The 20,524-nt window shown below is 51.7% G+C and overlaps 1 protein-coding gene across 1 annotated transcript; it reads right to left on the bottom strand.

The window, feature by feature from the left end:
* Positions 1 to 1,214: 1,214 nt before the first annotated feature.
* Positions 1,215 to 12,024, bottom strand: PSMC6 (proteasome 26S subunit, ATPase 6). Its single transcript, XM_044436615.1, has 14 exons — positions 11,889 to 12,024; positions 9,442 to 9,521; positions 9,272 to 9,311; positions 9,013 to 9,065; positions 8,850 to 8,917; positions 8,374 to 8,488; positions 7,122 to 7,209; positions 6,511 to 6,572; positions 6,306 to 6,429; positions 5,570 to 5,631; positions 4,814 to 4,934; positions 4,255 to 4,335; positions 2,747 to 2,818; positions 1,215 to 1,690 (listed from the first exon to the last, which is right to left on the bottom strand). Exons 1-14 carry the CDS (start codon positions 11,971 to 11,973, stop codon positions 1,572 to 1,574), a joined length of 1,170 nt encoding a protein of 389 aa, XP_044292550.1. The 5' UTR covers positions 11,974 to 12,024; the 3' UTR covers positions 1,215 to 1,571.
* Positions 12,025 to 20,524: the final 8,500 nt, after the last annotated feature.

Genomic DNA, 20,524 nt, shown 5'->3' with positions numbered 1-20,524 from the left:
TTATTTATGAATTTTTTGTATTTTATATGCAATTTTAATGATTGTAAGCCACCTGAGGCTCATGCGATGGGACGGCATATAAGTTGTTTAAATACATACATACATACGTACGTACAGGAAACAGAATTATACACTCAAATCGGATACGGAACTGAAGATGTTAATGTTTGCCTTCTTCCTAACTTTTCTGACTTCCAGTATCCTACCGCCCCGATTGCCCTACCACCCCCTCATTTTATTCTGAACATCCAACAGGCTGAATTCTTCTGCATTCTATTTTTAGAAGACTTTGAGGAATTCCAAAGACATCAGGTTTATATATCTCTGCAGGCTATGCAGTAACCCTCCTTTCAAGACCAATTCTGTTATGGCACACTCCAGAACCTCCACATAATGAAGTCACATGGGGACAGGAGAGGCAGTGGTAGTTTTAAACAGTTCTCCACAACAGTGACTTAGTTTGCAAACTCACCAAGAGTTAAACAAGCCCAACTAGGTGCCTGGCACATTAGAACTTTGTCTACTCCTCCGTGAGAGAAATTAGGAGGGTGGCTACTCGGAGGAGGGCTTTCTCAGCAGTGGCGCCTAAGTTATGGAATGCGCTCCCCAGAGAGGTCCGCCTGGCGCCGTCGTTATTTGTTTTTCGGCGCCAGGCAAAGACCTTTTTATTTAAGCAACATTTTAAATGTTAATACTACTGAATTTTAACTGGCCAGGGCGGCTTATTTTATATTGTGTGTATATTGTATTTTAAATTATTATTACCATTCTAATATGTATATTTTAATTTATGTGGTTTTATTTATGGTTGTGAGCCGCCCTGAGGCTTTGGCGAATGGGGCGGCATAAAAATGTTTTAATAAATAAATAAATACTTCTAAACAAGAAAGTTCCAGATTAGATTCCATCCAGTATTTTTCCTCATCCAAGCAGTGTTTGTTGACTCCCATCTGATCCTAAAAGCATCCATCTGAATTCTTGCTGATCTAATGGAGGGTATCTATCGCCTGCGAAATAAATCACAGATTGCAGTCGCTCAGTGAAGAAATGATGTATGATACAGTGGCTCCATGTAACAAGCACCCGTGCAATGTTTGAACCCTGCTTCAACGAAAGCGAGGATTTTCTGGATTTGAGCAAGATCCTGCAAGCTGAAGTCTTTGACCATCTCAGGCCATTACCCACTGTGCTCTGTAGTAAATTTGAGAAACGCATACTGAGGAAATCAAGTTTTATTTGCCTTTTTAAGGGAAGAAAACATTATACAAAATAAGAAAAACACCGTCTTAAAATCCACCAAAAGGAATAAACCTGGTACATTTTATAAAGTCATCGGAGCACGTTTCACTCCGCACTTGGCTGGGGTTTAACGGAGACAGCCTTGCTTTCAGAATTCCACACTCTCTCCAGCAGACTCATCACTAGCAGTAACAGCTGGACACCTTGCCCGGTGTAATACAGACAATGCTTGCAATAGGAACACAATCAAGGGGGAACGTTTGTGTCACATTTCGCCTACGAAGCTCCACTTTCCCCATGCACTCACAGTCACCCATGACCCACCCTGGCATCTACACAGGTTTGTAGTCCAGCTTGGATTCCAGCTTCTTAGAATCGGCAACTTTCCTAACAGCCTTCATGAAGTCCTCCTGAACGACGAAGTCATGATCAGCGCGAATGGCAAACATGCCTGCAGAGACAGTTCAAGAAGCAAGGTGTGACGGGGGGAAATTGGAGATGTGCAACGGCAGCCTGTTTCGTGGCTCTGTTTCGCTCTAAATTTGGCGGCAACAACATGGTCACAGTTCAGGGTGCAACAACTTCAAGTTTCAGAAGGGAAGGGGGGCAGAAGGGGGGGCGGAATGAATGAGGTGATAAGCTGGTGACTGAGAGCGTGTGAGTGGAGCTTAGAAATATCTCAGGAGAGAGAAACAGATATTGTTGGCCTGCAAGTTGTGGTCAGACAGCAGAATCTGAAGATCAGCCTTTAGGATCCCAGATTGTGTTGTGGAAGGCATTTAAGATTCTGAAGAAGGAAGCAGAATACTTGGAGGATGTGTTAGTGATTAGGAAGAGACAAGATCAAATATTGTAGAGTATTATAAGGGAGTGAGAAATAGCAGCTGACAGAAACCTGAGTGCCCAAGGGAAATGTTAAACTGAGATAAATAGAATAAAGACTGGTCAAACTGCGTTCGGAAGAGAAAGGATTTGAGAGTGAGGAGTATCTGTGAAAGGGCAGAGTGCAATAACTCAGATATTACTAATATATACTGATTTTTAAACTAAGGAAGGAAGTTACTGAACATCTTGAAACCAATATGCTTCTTGTATAGATAAAGTTTTACTTTGTTTATTGTTAATCCAGAATCACAGGCTGTTAGAACACCAGGGTTTTATTCTCTAGTGTCTGATGAAGGAGCCTTGTAGCTTGGGCACAATACTGTGGAAGAAGGGAATTAGTAAGATTGGAATTAAATTCCTGCTGGCAGTGTTGCATACTAAGAGGAAGAGCAGGAGATTTAAGAAAGTAAAGGACGCTTCCTATCCAAACTATTACAGGAGTACTCATGAGACAGGACCTGCAAACATGCAAAAATCTGTCTACAAGATAAAGGTCAGGCTGTACACCACGGCCTTCCATGTCGCAGGATGCCTTATTTTCACAGGTGCTGAAAATGAGTCGCTATTCTTTAAAGCCAAGGGATAAGGGAAAGCAGAAAGCAGTGCCAGAGGATCGCCTTACCTGCCTCAGTACAAACATTTCTCAGGTCAGCCCCATTAAAGCCATCGGAAAGTTTCACAATTGCTTCGTAATCTAGTGGAGAAGACACACATTGCTGAGTTAATCAGGACTTTGAACTGCAAGCAGCAACCGCTGCAAAACCTAGACCTCTCTGGGTTTTATGCGGTGACAGTTATGCAAAGAGCAAAGCCATCAAGTCATGACTGACTGAGGTCCCAGTCATTTCAATGGGTCTATTCTACACAGGGCTGAGATGGGATACAAATCCTTGCTTTCCATGCCACTCAGACAGGACTCTGAACATGTGCAGAGGAAACTACAGCAGGGGCCACAACCTGCCTACCCTATTTTCCACCAGGCCAATGACAGCATTCTGTTGGCCCAGCCAGCTTCACTCTTCCAGAACTACTGCACATGAATGCGCATGGCTGTGGTGTGATGCACAAGGGAGCTGGCTAAGGGCATGCGCCTGTGCTTTTCCAACATCGCCGCGGGTGCGGGGAGGCAGAGGCACAGGGTGCTTCCGGGCCTCAGCACCAAGGGCCTCCGACCTCAGCGCTCAAACGGCCAAGGGCCGAGCCCCTATCCCGCCACTTGCAGCTGGTGGGGGAAGAACTCTCCAGGAATGGAAAGACCCCTGAGAGGGAGAATGGGGCCATGCAGGGGGCTGGCGGGGGAGGAGGCTCAGCCCACCCATTCACGCTGATCCCTGCCGGGCCTCGGGCAGCCAGAAAGGCTGCTCTTGGTGGCTGCTCCCCGAACCCGTTGGTCTGAGGAATGCAAAGCCAAGCCTCAGGTGCCGAATGGCTTGCCCAGGAGTGACCGTCCCGGCCAGCATCTGGCAGCGGCACTGCGAATCGACTCAAGTATCCGCACACTTTTCAAAGGCGGATAGGCCCCTCCTTGCCTATGCCGGATCGCCTCTGTGGAAATGAGGGTGTGAGTGGCCACGGCCAAGGCCCACCTTCGAGGCTGGGGAGTCAGCCGAGGGAGGCCAGTGAAATGCATGGTCCGCCTCGAGAGCAGGGTGTTGAATCCGTTGCCCGAGGGCCGAATTCCACTGTGGAGACGCTCTTGGGGGCTGCGCTTCATGGTAGATGGGGCCAAGACAAAAGGAACAGGGCAACCCCCGCCCCAAACGGGCTTAAATGTCTTCCCGATATTAACTAAGCATCGGGGAAGATATTCCCGCTTTTTACAATGGGTCAAACGCTGCACGACACCTGGGAGAACCTCCGAGTGATCAGTGGTTGGGGGAAACGGGGCGCAGGCTGGGGCCCTGGTCTGAGGCGCTGCTCCTCCGATCTAAAGCAATGCCTGCTCAGGGAGCAGCCCCATCCAGTGGAGGGCTGGGAGGGGGAGGCAATGAATCAATGGGGCATCCCACATGACAGTCGTTAGCCCAACCCAGCGGCGGCTTGGCATCCCTTTCATTAAGCGTGGATGGACCAAAGCATGGAAAGCAGCAGGTAATCCTAAGAGGCATTCATGACCCATGGGGAACTTGCCTATTTCTCCATGTTTAGTAATAGGCCCAGCATGAATCTTCAGTATGTCCAGCCTGGCTTGTTCATTTGGCAAGTCAATATCTAGACAGGAAGGGAAAGCTCTCTCTTAATTACTGCCAATCAACGTCTTGATCCAGAATGAATTGTGCTGACATCACAATAAGATAATTAACATGGAAAAATAAGATTCAGAAACATCACTTAACTTACCACAGTAAAATCCAAAAATATAGTTCAAGTATCTTTTTATTAAACACTTAATGACAGCCTTGCATATTATTTTCTTAGTGAAAAGGGAGGGTACATATCAAATACAAACTTAATACAAAAACCCAAGATTATTCTAACCAGATCCTATTTCAAACCATATTTCCATTCTTCTCGGCAAACATCTGTCTGTATCAGAAAGGAAAACAATATTCAGAGGATCTTCCAGGATGCAAAGAAATTATGATCAACTGATTCACTGTGGAGAACTTAGTAAAACTTGCAGAAAATAATATCATTTTTGCCAGTGAGGAAGGCACAGAATTACTCTGACGTGAACAATGCTACTCACGGATTTTCCTGTCCAGCCTTCCGGGGCGCAACAATGCTGGATCCAGGGTGTCTGGTCTGTTCGTAGCCATGATCATTTTAACTCGATGCAGAGTGTCAAATCCATCCATTTGATTCAGTAACTGCAACATGCGACAAGTAAACAGAAGGCTTCCTAACTTGGGTGTTTTCTGAGGGTGAGCGCTCAGCCCAGGAAGTTGCTCGAAAAGCACACAGCAAAAGCGCAGCCCTTGCCATATACATGGAACCCAGGGTCAGAGACACGGCCTTCCAGCCTGCAAGAATTGTGGCTTTCAGGGACTCAGAAAGAGCATCTATAAAAACTTTAGCCTTGATCGGGTTGTGCATCATTTGCTTATGCAGAGAGTTGTTCACTTTGTGGAGGTTCTGGTCTTGGCTGAGACAGGCAAAAGCCTTCATCTGCAGGAGTCATAGTGAAAACGAGAGGTTCGACAAACATGCATGTTCAGGCAGTGCGATCATTTGACTGCATGCACTAGCCCTTAAACAAACTGATCAAAGAGTGCAGTCTTCAGGAGCTCTTTGACCGAAAGAATTGCCAGTTTTGTTTTAATTCACCTAATCATATCTCCATTTCTGTAATTCCAGCCTGCACTACTTGAAGCCAGAGTTGAAAATGGCACTTTGAAACTAGGGAAAGGTGCACTATCTTAACATACATCGGTCTCTTATTTTTGCTTGGCTGCCTGGGACTAAAACGTGTGGGGCAGGGAGTCCGAATGCAAAGAAACTTTACCTCCATTAGTGTCCTCTGTATTTCTCTGTCAGCTGAAGTGCCTTCTGAAAAACGACGACCACCTAGAAAACATGATAGAAAGGCAGTCAGCGTTTTGCTGAAGCCAGGCAGCGTGTTCAAACCGGACGGGCGTGATTTGAAAATCAAGGTGAAAGCTAAACATAGGAGTTTGGCTTTGAAGCCAGGCAGAGTAAGGGTTGTCATGTATGCACTGGGCTTCTGAAAATGAGATTCCCTTCCAGAGGAACTTCTGGCTGCCAACTTGTGAGGGCATTTATGCAAGAGTAGCTCAGCTGTACCTTCAGCTGGTTGCTTTCAGTTACATCCCAGCCAGCACGCATGAAAGCTCCTCTCACAAGAAGGGATCTTTACGGAAGACACGGTCAGGAGGACACTCTGCTGGCCTGAGCAAAACGCCTACCGGTCCAGCTTCCTGCCCACACGGGGGGCCATGCAGAAGTCCCAGTGGGGAGTCTGCCAGCAGAGCAGAGCGTGTGACATTGTGTCCCCCAGTTCCTGGTGTTGCAGCAGGGACCAGGGCAGTCTTAATTTCGGTGTGATGCAGGAGCACGGCACCCCCTCCGGCATCTCCCAGTCTTGATCCCTGTTCCTCCCAACACAGTCACTCTTTCCAATGCTTAGGGAAGAGGGATGCTGCTCCTGGGGAGGAAGCCAGGAATTCTGTGGGCAAGGAAACAAGGTGTGCTCACAGGCCCCACGAATCCCCCAGCCTTACCAATAGCATCAATCTCATCCATGAAGATGATGCAGGGCTGGTGGTCCCTGGCGTAGTTGAACATTTCTCTGATCAGCCGAGCGCTTTCGCCAATGTACTTGTCGACGATGGAGCTGGACACCACCTGGGAACGACGGCGGGCAACGTGAGCGCTGGCTGGGGGTCCACCGGACGAGATTTGACGTGAGAAAGGCTACTGTCTTACCTTTAGGAAATTGCAGTCCAGCTGGCTGGCAACAGCTCTGGCTAGGAGCGTTTTCCCTGTACCTGGACAGAAAATACGCAAAGGACAGTTCGAGAAACAGAGCACCGACGTGACAGATACATACACACACTTAAACGTGTGGCTTGGCATAGTGGACACAGGGAGAACTGGGTTCAAATTCTCGCCCAGACATGGAAGCGGTTTGGGAAAATCATACGTTTCTCTCAGTCTGGTTTACCCCAGCTTTTCGGAGGATAAAATGCAGGAGGGACAGAGAAAGAGACATTTTCTTTAGCGAGCTCATGGGAAAAGGGGCAAGATGCAAACATGATAGGGACATAAAAATAAAAATGGATTAAAACAGTATTCCAGAAGGGATTCAAAGAACCCTATATGATACCCCCTTTTACCAGGCGAGAACAAGTGCAGACACACAGATGTCTCAAAGGTCATCCCTGCACCAAGAAACTTCAGTATTTCCCCACTAAGCTTCTTGATACCCCACTAGGGGTCTCTTGGAGCAAAAAATGAACAGGCCGTCTAAAATGAAACATCCCAAGCAACAAAACGATTCGGGGAGGGCTACCACACATGCACACGGGGGGACCAACCTGGGGGACCGTACAGCAAGCAGCCCTTGGGTGGTATGATCCCCACACGCTGGAACAATTCTGGATTTGTCAGGGGTAGCTCTATGACCTGTGAAAAGGAGGAACAACCAAATATGACTGGGATTCAGAACAGAAGATTTACTTCACACATTTGGCCAGCAGAACAAGGGGAGGTAATTGCCTGCCACCCCCTCCCGTGTTCCCTCAAAATCTGTTCCAGAGAAAAAGGGGACTGTCCACAGCAAGTTTTGGGGGCACACAGCGGGGAGGGGAGGAAACGGAAGTGGAGCTTACTCCCAAGCAAGGACACGCAGGGATGCAGTTTTTAGAACTGAGCACGTTGCTGGAAACAATTGAGCAGAATTTCATCATTCAGCTAGTTCTGCCTCTGACTCCCTTCTGGACAAAGACAGCTACTCAACTGACTAGACTGATAAACTCCCGATGGGCCGTGTAAACAAACTTTGCAGCTTCCCAGATTTGGTACTTTCTCGCCGGACATTCCCCAAGCCACTGGGGAAGCTGCCCCAAAGGCCGACCTTAAGGCGCTCAGCTGTGGCTGGAGGGCTCCTCCTGCGGCTGCCTCCTCAGCTGGGCAGCTCTGCCCTCCTCACACCCTCTCCTGGGGGCGGCAGCGTCAGAGTCGCTAGCCCTGCTCCCACGGGAGGCAGCTTATGTCCAGCAAAGCGCATCCCCAGGGGATGCGTCCAGAGGATTCCCACCTAGCCCCCAACCTGCGTTGGGCACTTCCCAGTGGGGAAGGTGCTGGGAGTCCCCCAGCCATCCTCAGCTATACCTGATGAGTGAGAACAGTGGGAATTTCTGCAGCAGGTGGGGCTTGAAGGAATCCACACGGGCAGCCAATGTGGGCCAGATTAGGCCCGTATGCCAGAGGCTGCCCTGCTCTGGGTGAGAAGGAAAGGGGGGGGATCAGCGTGTGAGGGGGAAGAGGTGCACAGAGCCACAGATGGCTTGCAGTCCCCTCCTACACCAAGGTGCAGAGCAGCCTTCTTCACCCTGGACCTTCCAGGTCTGTTGGAGCACAGCTCCCAGAATCCCCCCAGCCTGGGGAATTCTGGGAGCTGTACTCCAACAAGTCCTGGAAGGCCCAGTTGGGGAACGACTGGGGTTAAGGATCAGTACCATCACATCCAAACTGTACAAAAGATTCAAATGCCTTCTCTACTTCAAGGATATGACCAATGCAATTGTGCCCATTACACAGTTCCATGACGACAAAACAGACGACTACCTCTCTCAGTTCCCTGATTTGTTCTGACAATCCACCAATCTCCGAGTAAGAGACATCTCCAGGATCTTCATGAGACATGTTGTAAACCAAGGGGTCGACTTCTCTTGGCAAGTATCTAAAATTGGAGAGGCGATGCAGCTTTTTCAATCCACTGTGCTCCAGTCCCTCATCTAGCAACTGCAGCTTCTTGGAAACCACACGTAACTGTGCAGGGCCAGACTCATGACCGATCCCAGGCTTTCCCAGAGGAGAAGCTGGCACTCAAACCACCGCTCAGGGTGGGGGTCGCCAATACAGTGTCCCGTGAGGGCTGAGCGTCTCCCTCAGAGTCCCGTTCAGGCGGTCCCCGCGCACTCGCTTGTCTCCAGATCAGGGGCATCTGGATGGGGGTGTGGGGAGCTGCGGTCCCAGCGCACGAGGAAGGCTGCTCTGCCTACTCCCACCTGCCCCCTTCTCCCCCCGTAGCAGGAACCCACCTCATAATTGTCAGGGTTGTCATGTCCAGCGCAACTCTTGTTCCAGGCTTTAGTTTACTTTTATCGAGCTGGAGGCAGAAAGAGGCAGATGTTCAGGCTTTAAAGCGAAATTTATTTCCCACGTGAGAGTCCAGCACACCAGCACTCAAAGCAAGAGGCTCACCTGACGACGGCAGCCAACAACGTATCTTGGCCCATTTGTCGCTTTGACAATGACTAGAAGCAGCAAAAGAAAGAACAATGATTTACTCTATACGGCACCTACTTTTCGGGCAACAAAAAGAAATCTTCCTAAAATACTTTTACAGCACTGTAACTACTGTTATTGCTATGCTATTCAGTCTTGGCTTAATTCCAATAAATTATTTTCATGTTGCCAGTTTAAATGTTAGTCAAGTCAGATATCACATCAGGGCACTTACATTTCTCTTCTGTTAACTGTTTAAGAACTTCACCAACAATCTAAAAAATAAAGTGGAAAACTATCAGACCCACCAAGCCAAGAACACGGCCTATCTTGGACCGTGATTAAAGACTCAGAGTGTGCCCACAACAGCATTCCCCCCTGCTGCTGCCCTGCAGGAACACTCACCTGCCCAACGCTTTGCAGAGCCTTGAGGTCATTTTCAGATTTTTCATACTGCTTGGTAAGCTCCTTCAGCTGCTCCCTTACTACAAAAGCAATGGCATTATTTAAAGTGCTGGCATGTTAAATACGTATATTTACTCTCTTCTCCCAGCCCTCTCCACAAAAGGAAAACAAAAGAAACAGAAAGCACTTTGCTTGAATAAATTCCCCATGGCAGTTTAGAAAATATACTTCTTCATACATGCATCTTTTTAGTCAGAATAGGCCTAGCGTAACAATTCCCACAGATGCTTTGACACACTGCAATCCGGTGCACATGTACGTGAGCCTTCCACTGAAGGAAGACGTCTCACTAAGTAACCACATACAGAATCAGATTGAAAGCTCTTCTGAATGTCATGGGGAAAAAGAAAAAGACAACTGCTACCCACCAAGGAAAATAGCTCACCCCATTCACTATAAGCTTTCAAAGAAGAGGCTTAAAGCAGAGGCCTTCAAGAACATGAATGCAGTGCTAACCTGTACGGCTTTAGGCAAACCCACTCATTTCCTGCTGTGGCTATTGCCTGTATCGGATGTCTGTGCATGCTATTGTTAGGTGTTTCACCACTTCTTTTCCTCTTATTTATCCCCCTTTTCTCTTCCAGAAACTATTGCAGCCATTTGTACATGTGTGGGGAGGGAGCTGTCCTCATATGTATTTCTCCTTTTCTGACCATTCCAGTTTCAGCCTCAGTCTCCATTCTCAGGAGTTATCATATAAAGAGGCTTTTAAAGGGGGAACTGACAAATTCTTGAAGGAAATCCAATTTACTGGTTATTTTCCCATGTAAATGACATAGAACTTTGTATCTAGACAGCACACCTCAAAGCTAGATGCCTAGGACAAACCATGAGGGAAGGCTACTGTTTTCTTCTAGGTTTCTGAAAGGCACCTGGTTGACCTTTGTTGGACCATTCAAAACAGAAGAGATATTGAAAGGGTTCTTAACATGTCTAGAAAAATAATAAGCAGCTCCGATGAAGGAAAAAGATTGTTTCTGAAACACACTGGAAAAAAATAAATATTCTTTCCAAGCACCTAAGATTTTTTGCTTTCCTTTTTTTTATACATAAGTGCCTTCTCGTTTCATTGTTTTCAATAATAGTCAGGAAAACAGAGTGTCGAATGCTCCACTCATATGTAGTTCATAACGCCGTAAAAGATGTATCACTCCACAAGCATTTGTGGCTTTTTGCAGATGAGGGGAATACACAGAGGGCAAGAAGGGCAGTAACATATATGAGACAGAGAGGGATGCCATGGAGTGATAGATGCCCTGCTCCAAACACAGCAGGTCCCGAGTTCAATTTCTGACATCTCCAGATTGTTGTTGTTAGTCACGAAGTTGCATCCGACCCATCGCGACCCCATGGACGACATTCCTCCAGGCCTTCCTGTCCTCCACCATCCCCTGGAGTCCACTCAAGCTCACACCAACTGCCCCAGTGACCCCATCCAGCCCCCTCATCCTCTGCCGTCCCCTTCTTTTGCCGTCTATTGTTCCCAGCATCAGGCTCTTCTCCAGGAAGTCCTTCCTTCTCATTAGGTGGCCAAAGGATTTGAGTTTCATCTTCAGGATCTGGCCTTCTAAAGAGCAGTCAGGGTTGATCTTCTCTACGACTGACCGGTTTGATCGCCTTGTGGTCCAAGGGACTCGCAGGAGTCTCCTCCAGCACCACAATTCAAAGGCCCCAATCCTCCAGCACTCAGCCTTCCTTATGTTCCAACTTTCACAGCCATACATTGCAACTGGGAAAACCACAGCCTTGACTATATGCACTTTTGTTGGCAGGGCGATGTCTCTGCTTTTTAGTATGCTGTCTAGATTTGCCACAGCTTTCCTCCCCAGGAGCAAGCGCCTTTTAATTTCTTGGCTGCAGTCCCCATCTGCAGTGATCTTGGAGCCCAGGAAAATAAAATCTGTCACTCCCTCCATTTCGACCTGTTGCCCTAGCCTACCCCAAAGGGTTGTTGTGAGAGTACATGTCTGAAGCACAAGGGAGTACAGTGGAGGGAGAACCTCCAGTTTGCAGCAACGGTGTGACAGAACAGAGGCAAATCAAGCAGTGGAAGGCCCTCCCGACGTCTCGAGCTACATACACAGGCTGGTCGAGGCGCAGGGGGGATGGGACTTGCAGGCCAAGGCTGGCTGGGGATGACGGGGCTGGTAGTCCATCCCACGCGGAAGGCCCAGCCTGGGGAAGGCCGAGCAGACAGAGTCGTCGAGCCGGAATGCCAAAGCCTCCCAAGGCCCAGCCGTGACAAAGCGCCCACGGGGCCGGACGGAGGAGGCAGGGCAGGCAAGGGCAGGCCCGGCCCCCGCCCCCCCCCGCCTTCGCGGCCCCCCCCCCCCCCCCCCCCCCCCCCCCCGCCCCCCCCCCCGCCCTTGCCCCGCCGAGCCACTCACGCTCCTTGAGGCGCCCGTCGATCTCCTTGTGCTCCAGCAGCTTCTTGCGGTAGTCCTGCAGCGCCTTGTCCCGGGGCTCCGCCATGATGACCAGCAGGCGACTGACGCCGGGCCGGGGAGACCCAGTGCGCAGGCGCCGCGCGGGGGACGCAGGGAAAGGAGGGCCCGGTGGGCGGGCGCACCCTCTCTATGCTTCGCCCCGGCCTAGAAGGGCCCGCCGAGCGCGCCCCCTGCCGGCTCGGTGGGGAACGGCCTCGCTTGCGGGCGCCCGTGCAAGTCGAGAAGGCGGCGGCGGGGAAGCGTTCAGAGGCCGAAAATAGCGAATGTAGTCGTCGTCGTCGTCGTCATCATCATCATCATCATCATCATCATCATCATCATCATCACCACCACCACCACCACCACCACCATCATGGAACAGAATATGGATGGTCGCATTGATGGAGAAATTGCCACATTGGATTAGACTATATGGAGCAGAAATAAAACAAGATGATTTTATGAAAATACGGCATCTACTATCTGTGATAGGGACTCGGACAATACGGAAGACCAAGTTGGAAACTGGCTGGAATGCTGGTCAGCTTAAGCCTTAAGCTTTGGAAGCTATTGTGTGCATAATAAGTTGACTATCGGATTGTATTATAATGTAACTTTGTGATTTTTTAGGATTGTCAATAAAAGAAAAAATCAAAAAGCGACAGGCAAAAAAAAGAAAGAAATCATACTTCAAATAAAAATTAAAATAAAATCATACTCTCACATGGCTTGTTTCTGGACAGATAGCAGCATCGCCACAATGACTAATGATATGTGTATTCTTTGCAGGTTTGAAATGACATCCTAGTGGAGAAGGATGAGAAGAGCTCATCATATTTCATTGTATATTATCATCCCTGGACACGGGAGGAGCGCTGAGGCGGGATCAGGTGCAGCTCCACCCACTCTGACATCCTGTCCCCTCAGCAGCCAGCCAGCGGCCACAGGATCTCCCGAGGGGGACATGACTGCCTGCAGAGCCCTCTTGCCCGCATTTCCCAGCAATGGGTGCAGCTAAATGGGCTTCCTCTGATCCTGAGGTAGCACTGAGTCATGAGGACTAGTAACCATGGACAGCCTTCCCCCCCAGGAATTTGCCCAACCCTCTCCTACAGCCATCATGACATCCTGTAGAAGTGAGTTGCATGGTTCATCTCTGCTGTATGACAAAGCCCTCCTCCCTTTGATCTGTAGATTGCTTCATTTTCAAGGAAATATTATGGGCTTTCACCATTGCTTATATCTCCCATCATATTTCACTGTATGTTATTAATTGTTGTACACCCCCGAGAGAGCTTTGGCTATTGGACGGTATAGAAATAAAATTATTATCCACACTAAAGTAGGGGAAGGCAATTCTTCAGGTGCCTGGACCCCACAAGAAGAATCCTGCTGGATCAGACCACACGCCCCCTCGCCTGGCATTCGACTCACGCGGCGGACAGCAAGATGCCCCAGTGGAAAACCCACAAGAAATGTCTGCCAGCTCGGATCTCGGCTGGTGGCACCAGTCCCTCGCTTCTGTGGGAGCACGGGGCGGCTGCCCGGCCCCAGACAAGCGTGTGCGGGCTTCCTGTGTCTTCTCTTCGGCTCCTCAGCCCCTTTTTGCTTCATAAGGCTTGAGCTCAAAGGGGCTGGTGGTGAAGCTGTTGGCATGATGTGGACACAAGTGGCCTGGAGTTCATGATTGGCATTCCTCCCTCCCCACCTCCCAGAGATCAGACCAGAGCACATGATGCACCGAGTCTGATGCTGCCTCAGTCCAGGGACCGGCCGCCATCTTGCTCTGAGCATCAGCCGTTAACTTGGCCACGGAACATCTGCTTTTACTCTGAATGAAGAAGCGTGTCCTATAATCCAAACATTTTCTTCCAGTCTTTTCACAAACTCTTTGGCTCAATGCAACCTAAAATCTATACATACAGTGACAATGCTCAACTCCTCGAATGAAGAGGAGTGTCCTATAATCCAAACATTTTCTTCCAGTCTTTTCACAAACTCTTTGGTTCAATGCAACCTAAAATCTATACATGCAGTGACAATGCTCAACTCAATTATCCTTTTTGTTTCTGGCTCTTCTAGTTCGCTGCTCTCCCAGCGTTCCAAGAGGCCCAATGTGGAGGCTTCGAGGCACACTGAGTGAGTGCCCAGTGGGCGGCATTTTTCCTCCTATCCTGAGCACAACACTTTAACACATTCTGCAAGTACAACACTTTTAGAATGCTATTTAAGACATCAAAGTCTGGACATGCTGAGGCTGCAGCCCCATTTTATGTATTTATTTATTTGTCAAATTTATAGATCTCTGGATAGCTTGACAGGGCTCTCTAAGTGGCAAACAACAATAAAATTCAGGATAACATTATAATTCCAAGTAGGGGACGGGGGCAGGGGGAGCTGCTGGTAGCAGAGTGAGCTCTTCCAATCCGTTGGTGAAATCAGGTCTTGAAATACCTGCGAAAGGGCAAAGTTTTACCTGGTGCCGAAATGAAGGTAGTCACAGCAGCAGGAGGACCTCTTTAGGAAGCGTGTTCCAAAGGTGGGGGGCAGCCACCAAGAAGGCCCTTCTTCTAATTGCCACCCCTTTTACTTAGGGGTGGCTCTTTCAGAAGGACCTCATTCCCAGATCTCAATGAGCAGGTAGGAGTTTGTGGGAAAAGGGAGTCCTTCAAGCAGCCAGGTCCCAAGCCAGGTAAGGCTTTGTATGTTCAAACAAGCCCTTTAAATTGAGCCTAGGTCAACTGGCAACCCGTGCAATTTATACAGAATAGTTGCTATATGGGCACACAAACTGATGCACGACACCAGATGCACAACCCTGTTTTGGACCAGTTGAAGCCTCCAGACCGTCTTCAAAGAAAGCCCCACGCAGAGCACATTTCAGTCATCCAGCTGGGATGTTACCAGCGCATGCGCAACCGTGGCCAGGCTGTCTGTCCAGACAAGGCCATCGTTGTCATACTCCTCGTGGCTGGAAAAAAGCACTCCGGGCCACCGAGTCCCCCTGACCTGGTCCTTCAGAGGAAGTGCGACCCCATCCAAGGCAGGACAATGGCTGTCTTATCCGTGGGTCCTCAAACTACGGCCCGGGGACCGGATCTGGCCCACCATGCGCATGTGGACCCGCCACATGCGCACCCATGTGCACGCCTGCCGCTGCCCACCTCGCCCCGCGTGCGGGAGGCAGCGGTTTGCTCACTCGGAGAGAACAACCTCTTCGTGAGCAAGCCACTGCCTCGTGCGCCCGCCTCGCAGCACGTGCTTGCCCCCGCGCCGGCCCGCGCACACCACCGGGCACCACCTTTCCGGCCCATGCCCAGCACCGGCAGCTTTGAACTGGCCCCCCCGTGAAAAAGTTTGAGGAGCCCCGGTCTAATCCGTCAGACGGAGCATCATCCAACAGCCCTTCCATCTTGCCTGGACCGAGTTGCAGCTTCTTGGCCCTCATCCAGTCCATTATGAAACAGACGCCAGCTGAGCACGGAGCTTATGGCCCCATGTTCTTCCAGTGACCCAACATGTTTTGCTCGTATGTTTCCATTCCTAATGCAATACTTTGCATGAGTCTGTATTTTCTTTAACTTCCTGCTGTCAAATGCTTGAACGAGTAACAATTGTTTCGGAATTAAATGCTATTATTGGGCGCAGAGCTGCCCGGCCTCGGACTTGCCCGGGGCCAAATCCGGTGTTCTGGGGTTCCTCCGACAGCCGCTCCCCTTCCCCCCAGCACCAGCTGCTTGGCTGGCTTTTGCGCTGCTTTTTTCCCATTCTAAAAGCTTGACCGGCCTTGGTGCTCACAAGGAGACCGACCACAAGCTCAAGCCGGTGGGCATTCCCGTCTCCCCCCGGTGGTCTTGGGCCCCACCCGCCACGGAGAGCTTCTCCAGCAGTGAGTTTGGCCCTTGGTCCTGCATTTGAAGTTCCTCCCAGGTTGCGCCCTCAGCAGATTCAGCAAGCGCATCTCCTCCTCCTGCTTCAAAGCTGCTGCTGAAGATACAGCACAGCACCTGAGTCAACCGTGGAGCATGGGTGGTCGCCTCCTCCCGGAAGGAAACTGTTCCATGTATGACTAATCCTTTGGTGTGGCTCCCAGGAAAAGCTGTGCCACCCTGGGCGGGTTCCTTTTATTCCACCTTCCCCAGTGGACTTAAGCCACTGCGGGCCGTCCCTCCTGGAAGCCAGGCCATAAATCAAGTGGGGATACCAGCACCCCATAACATTAGCCATGAGCTACACACCCAGATGCATCAGACACTTTGCTCCGCCTCAGCTGTTGCAACGAGGAACTGGGGCGAACCCAAGACCACACAAACTCTGCTTAGGCAGCACCGAGGCCCAGGCGCTTAGCGATCGATCATGAGGGGTGCTTCCCGAGGCAGCCTTCCCAAGGCGAAACACCGAGGGTTTGTCCTGCACACGCCCCGCAGGCACCGAGGCACCCAAGGACTTGCCCCGCAGCTTTTCCCTGTGGGTCGGATCCTGGGGAGGCCGGGCGCCTCCCCACCCCCCAGTAGCGCAGGGCAGCAAGATCGGACCCTCGCAGGGGGCCTGTTCCCACCCTCGAGCCTGAATGTGTGCCTGGGAGGGGGACCTGAGCCAAGAGGAGGGACCTTGGAGGGAAACATCAGGACTGGGAGGGGTGGAGGGCGACGCCGTGCTGGAAGGAGGACTACCTGGGGAACGGAATGCCGCCTAGACGGTTTCTGGCTGCACCTTGTTCTGCCCTCTTGCGCCTCCAGGCTGGCTGCTGTCGGGAAGCCTCGACGGCAGCCGCGAGACGGGATACCTGGGCTCAGTCGGGAAAGGCCCCTTTCCCCTTGAACCTCAGCAGTTCATTGAAAGATCACCAGGGCCCCTGCAGCTTCTTACGACAGCACGCTACCGGGTCATGGTTCTCCCCACCAACTACAAAATCACAGCCCATGTACAGACATTTTTATAACCTGCTAGTCACATACACCAATAAAAGAATATTAAGTTTCCAGATTATGTTAGTATAACAGCAACCTGATGTCCTTAGGCATGACATAATGTTCTAAACTGGTATCTAAACCAGTGCCAGAAATACTGGTAACAATAGTATGGAAAACATTACTGATTGCTTTATTGACATGTCAATTCAATAGACTTTTCTGCAGTTTGAATCCTGTTTAAACCATTCAGGAAATCTGGTTTGACAACTGCACTGCGCAGGTGCTTGCCTCTGTGGGACTAGATTCTTTGTTGTTGTTAGTTGCGAAGTCGTGTCCGACCCATCGCTACCCCATGGACAACACTCCTCCAGGCCCTCCTGTCCTCCACCATCCCCCGGAGTCCACTCAAGCTCACGCCAACTGCTTCAGTGACCCCATCCAGCCCCCTCATCCTCTGCCGCCCCCTTCTCCTTTTGCCATCAATCCTTCCCAGCATCAGGCTCTTCTCCAGGGAGTCCTTCCTTCTCATCAGGTGGCCAGAGTATTTGAGTTTCATCTTCAGCATCTGGCCTTCTAAAGAGCAGTCAGGGTTGATCTCCTCTAGGACTGACCGGTTTGATCGTCTTGCGGTCCAAGGGACTCGCGGGAGTCTCCGCCAGCACCACAATTCGAAGGCCGCAGTGCTTAGGGGGGTCCATTCAGAAACAGACGGACACCTTTGTTTCCGTTTTTCTGCCGTGGATGAAAACACAGGCACGTCCTCTCTGATAGTGGCAGCCTCCAGCAGCTTCTCAGTGCAGTCCAGAATTCCATCTTGTTAAAGTAACAGCAGCACTGAACAGTGACCTGGCTTGGGATTCTGCTGCTTTCTGAGAAAGGGGTGCAGGTATTTTTATAACACAAAGGCACATATTAGCAACCCCTTTCTGCCAGGATTTATCTGGATTTTCCCAACCCTGGCCACCCCACCCGCTTGCCTCACCAGGTCCCCAGGTGCTGCTTCAGAATTCCAAATCAGTAGAGAAGACCTGTCTCATCTATGACTGAAGATGGGGGTGGGGGGCGAACAGGGAGGGGTTGGCTCAGCATCGGGGTAGGCGTGAGGGGCGGGGGCCTACAGACTCTGCCGACCTCTCCAGCTCCCTGGCCACCAGACTTGCCCCACACACCGGGCGAGTGGGACAGGTTAGGGGTCCTGCGGTGTGCCGCCCACCCCACTGCGCAGCAGATCCCCATTCCGGGCTTGGGTGATGCTGCAGGCCCCAGCCTGCGGCTTTTGCGGGACGCCAACCTTCCTGCTGAGGACGCCGTCTGGGGCAGCTCAGGGCTCCATGGACTCTGTGCCACCAGGGGACCGGCCCCCGAGAGTCATCCGCCCCACACGCACAGCCATGCTGGGGCGCACCCCAGACCTCTTCTCCCCGTACTGGATGGTGGTCTGAATGTGCTGGGCTTCCATTCAGTCCCTTTCTCACGGTCAGATCATGGCGGCAGCCTTTCCGCTCTGCAAGGGCTCGGGGCGCCTTGAGAAGGTCCATCCTCAGAGCAGCTGGAGGAAAACTACTACTGGTGGCAACCGAGCCCTGGTATGTGCCTGAAATTGGGTATATTTAGGGGCGGGGAGAGCGGCAGAGAAACAACTTCTCACTGCCTCTGTTCAGTCTTCTGCGCAGTGCCCAACGGAGACTTCTGGGGTCATCTGGGGCCTATCACCCTGCAGACCCCTCTAAGACTGCTGCAACGCGCTTGCTAGGCATTTCCAGGATAAAAGCATCTCTTGCATCTCCCAAGCCTTCGTCGCTAGTCTGACAGCAGCCAAATCTGGAGCAGTTCCCAGGGCTCAGCCTGGTCCAGCGTCATTGGGCGAGTTTCAGCTGATACGGCCTGAGGATGCCCACAAAGTGCTTGGACAGGTTTGTCCAGGTGGGTCCTTGCCCCTCCGGGCTTACAAAAGCCGGCCTGGAAGGCAAGACTGGCTGGGCCAGGGAGGAGAGGAAGGGGACACTGTGAGAAGGAGGGGTCCCAGTGGCCCGAAAGAGCACCCCTGAAGAAGCCCTCCCTGGAGCTTCGGGCCAGTGGAAAGTGTTCTCTGCCTGGGCAAGATCCTTGAGTGGCTGGTAGCCGGCCAGCTCCAGGCACCCTTGAACAGCACCTGAGTAACTGGATTCATTTCAGGCGGGGTTTGGCCGGTTTTCGAACCTGTAAACAGCTTCCATCACGCTGGAGGATGACCTACGCCAGGAGATGGAGGAGTGTGGCCCGGTTGATGCCTCTGGATCTCTCGGCGGCTTCGGTGCCGTCAGCTGTGGGACCCTTCTGGGGCAGCTGGCTGAGCCGGGAGTGAGGGCAGCGCACGCCAGGGGCTGCGCGCCTTGGTTGGTGGCACTGGGGCAACACTGTTCTGCTCTGTGTATTCTCCAGCAGGGGGTTCTTCAGGGTCGCTCGTGCCCCAAGCCGCATGAAACCACCGAGAGGGACCGCCCACTCCTCTTCTCCCTCGCTCCCCCATGAGCTGGGGCTGTGCTGAGCCGCCGCCTGGTTGTGTCAGCGGGCACCATGAGGGTCCCTAAACCCCAGTTCCACCCAGACTAGACTGGGATGCTGCTGGACGGGGCTCCACCCTCCCTGAGGGGGCAGGTTCATAGGCTGGGGGTGCTTCTGGATCCACCTTTGTCATCTGAGGCTCAGGGGGTCCCCATGGCCCAGCCCCCCCCCCCCCAAATCTGGGCAGGGACAGGCTAGATTTGCTACTCTCCACTCCAGCAATCTCTGCATTAGGCTACTGTGATGCGCTAACGACCTGGGGCTGCCCTTGAAGACTGTCCAGAAGCTGCTGTTTCTGATACGGGGGACCAGAATTTCTGATCAGACAGCTCTGCTTCTGGCCCACTTGCATCGGCGGCCCACATGCTGCGGAGCCCCGGAGCCCCGCATGGCTTGGGACCACAAGTCCGGATGGAGCGCCTCTCCCGACGCCTCTCCACCTGGACCCTGCAGTGGGCACCGGGGGCCTTCCGTGGGCTGCCCACTCCGAGGAAGCCCCACCCTGGAGAGACAACAAGGGGGGGCCTTCTCAGGGATGGCACTCCCCTTATGGAATGATCTCCCCACTGAGACCCACCTAGCACCCACATTTTCATATTTGTGGTGCCAGGTGAAAACTGCCCTCTACTCCCATTTAATGGCACCTAACAGCATATACTGGGTCTGTCGAACCGCGACAGGTTTAATTTCAATACATGATTATTATTAATCTCTTTTTTGTATTTGAGAACTTGCTGCGAACTGCCCAAAAAGCTTGGGCTACTGGGTGGTGTAGAAATAAAAAAAGTAACAGCCACATTCTGGGGGGAAGCACCCCATATCCCTCAAACAGGACAGGCTCGGCGGTCGGAGAGAGGCTGCGCAAAGCAGCCGCTTGCTCGCCGCCTCGGCCCGGCGGAGCATCCGGACCGTCCCCGCGGAAACCGGCGCGCTTGGGACGTTTCGGGCCTCCCGTCCAGGCCACCGACCCGCGGGCGGGCGGGCGGGAGGGCGCCCGAGGCGGGGGAGCCGTCGGCGGGGCCGGCAGGCGCTCCGCGTGGGCCAATGGGGCCGGGCCAGCTCAGCGGCTGCGCCCGCCTGCGGGCCGCGCCGCACGTCCGCCGGGCAGGCGGGGGGCGGCGGCCTGCTCGGAAGGCGGCG

The sequence above is a fragment of the Varanus komodoensis genome, unplaced genomic scaffold, assembly GCF_004798865.1.
Source record: "Varanus komodoensis strain SLA01 unplaced genomic scaffold, ASM479886v1 scaffold3, whole genome shotgun sequence".
NCBI lineage: Eukaryota > Metazoa > Chordata > Lepidosauria > Squamata > Varanidae > Varanus > Varanus komodoensis.
This window is presented reverse-complemented; position numbering and strand designations above follow the sequence as displayed.

Excerpts from the sequence above, each read along its gene's own strand:
- PSMC6 (XM_044436615.1), bottom strand. The coding sequence starts at position 11,973 with ATGGCGGAGCCCCGGGACAAGGCGCTGCAGGACTACCGCAAGAAGCTG. Across the intron at positions 9,312-9,441 it reads CTCTGCAAAGCGTTGGGCAG|ATTGTTGGTGAAGTTCTTAA; the intron begins GTGAGTGTTCCT and ends TTTATTTTTTAG. Across the intron at positions 5,632-6,305 it reads GGATGAGATTGATGCTATTG|GTGGTCGTCGTTTTTCAGAA; the intron begins GTAAGGCTGGGG and ends CATGTTTTCTAG.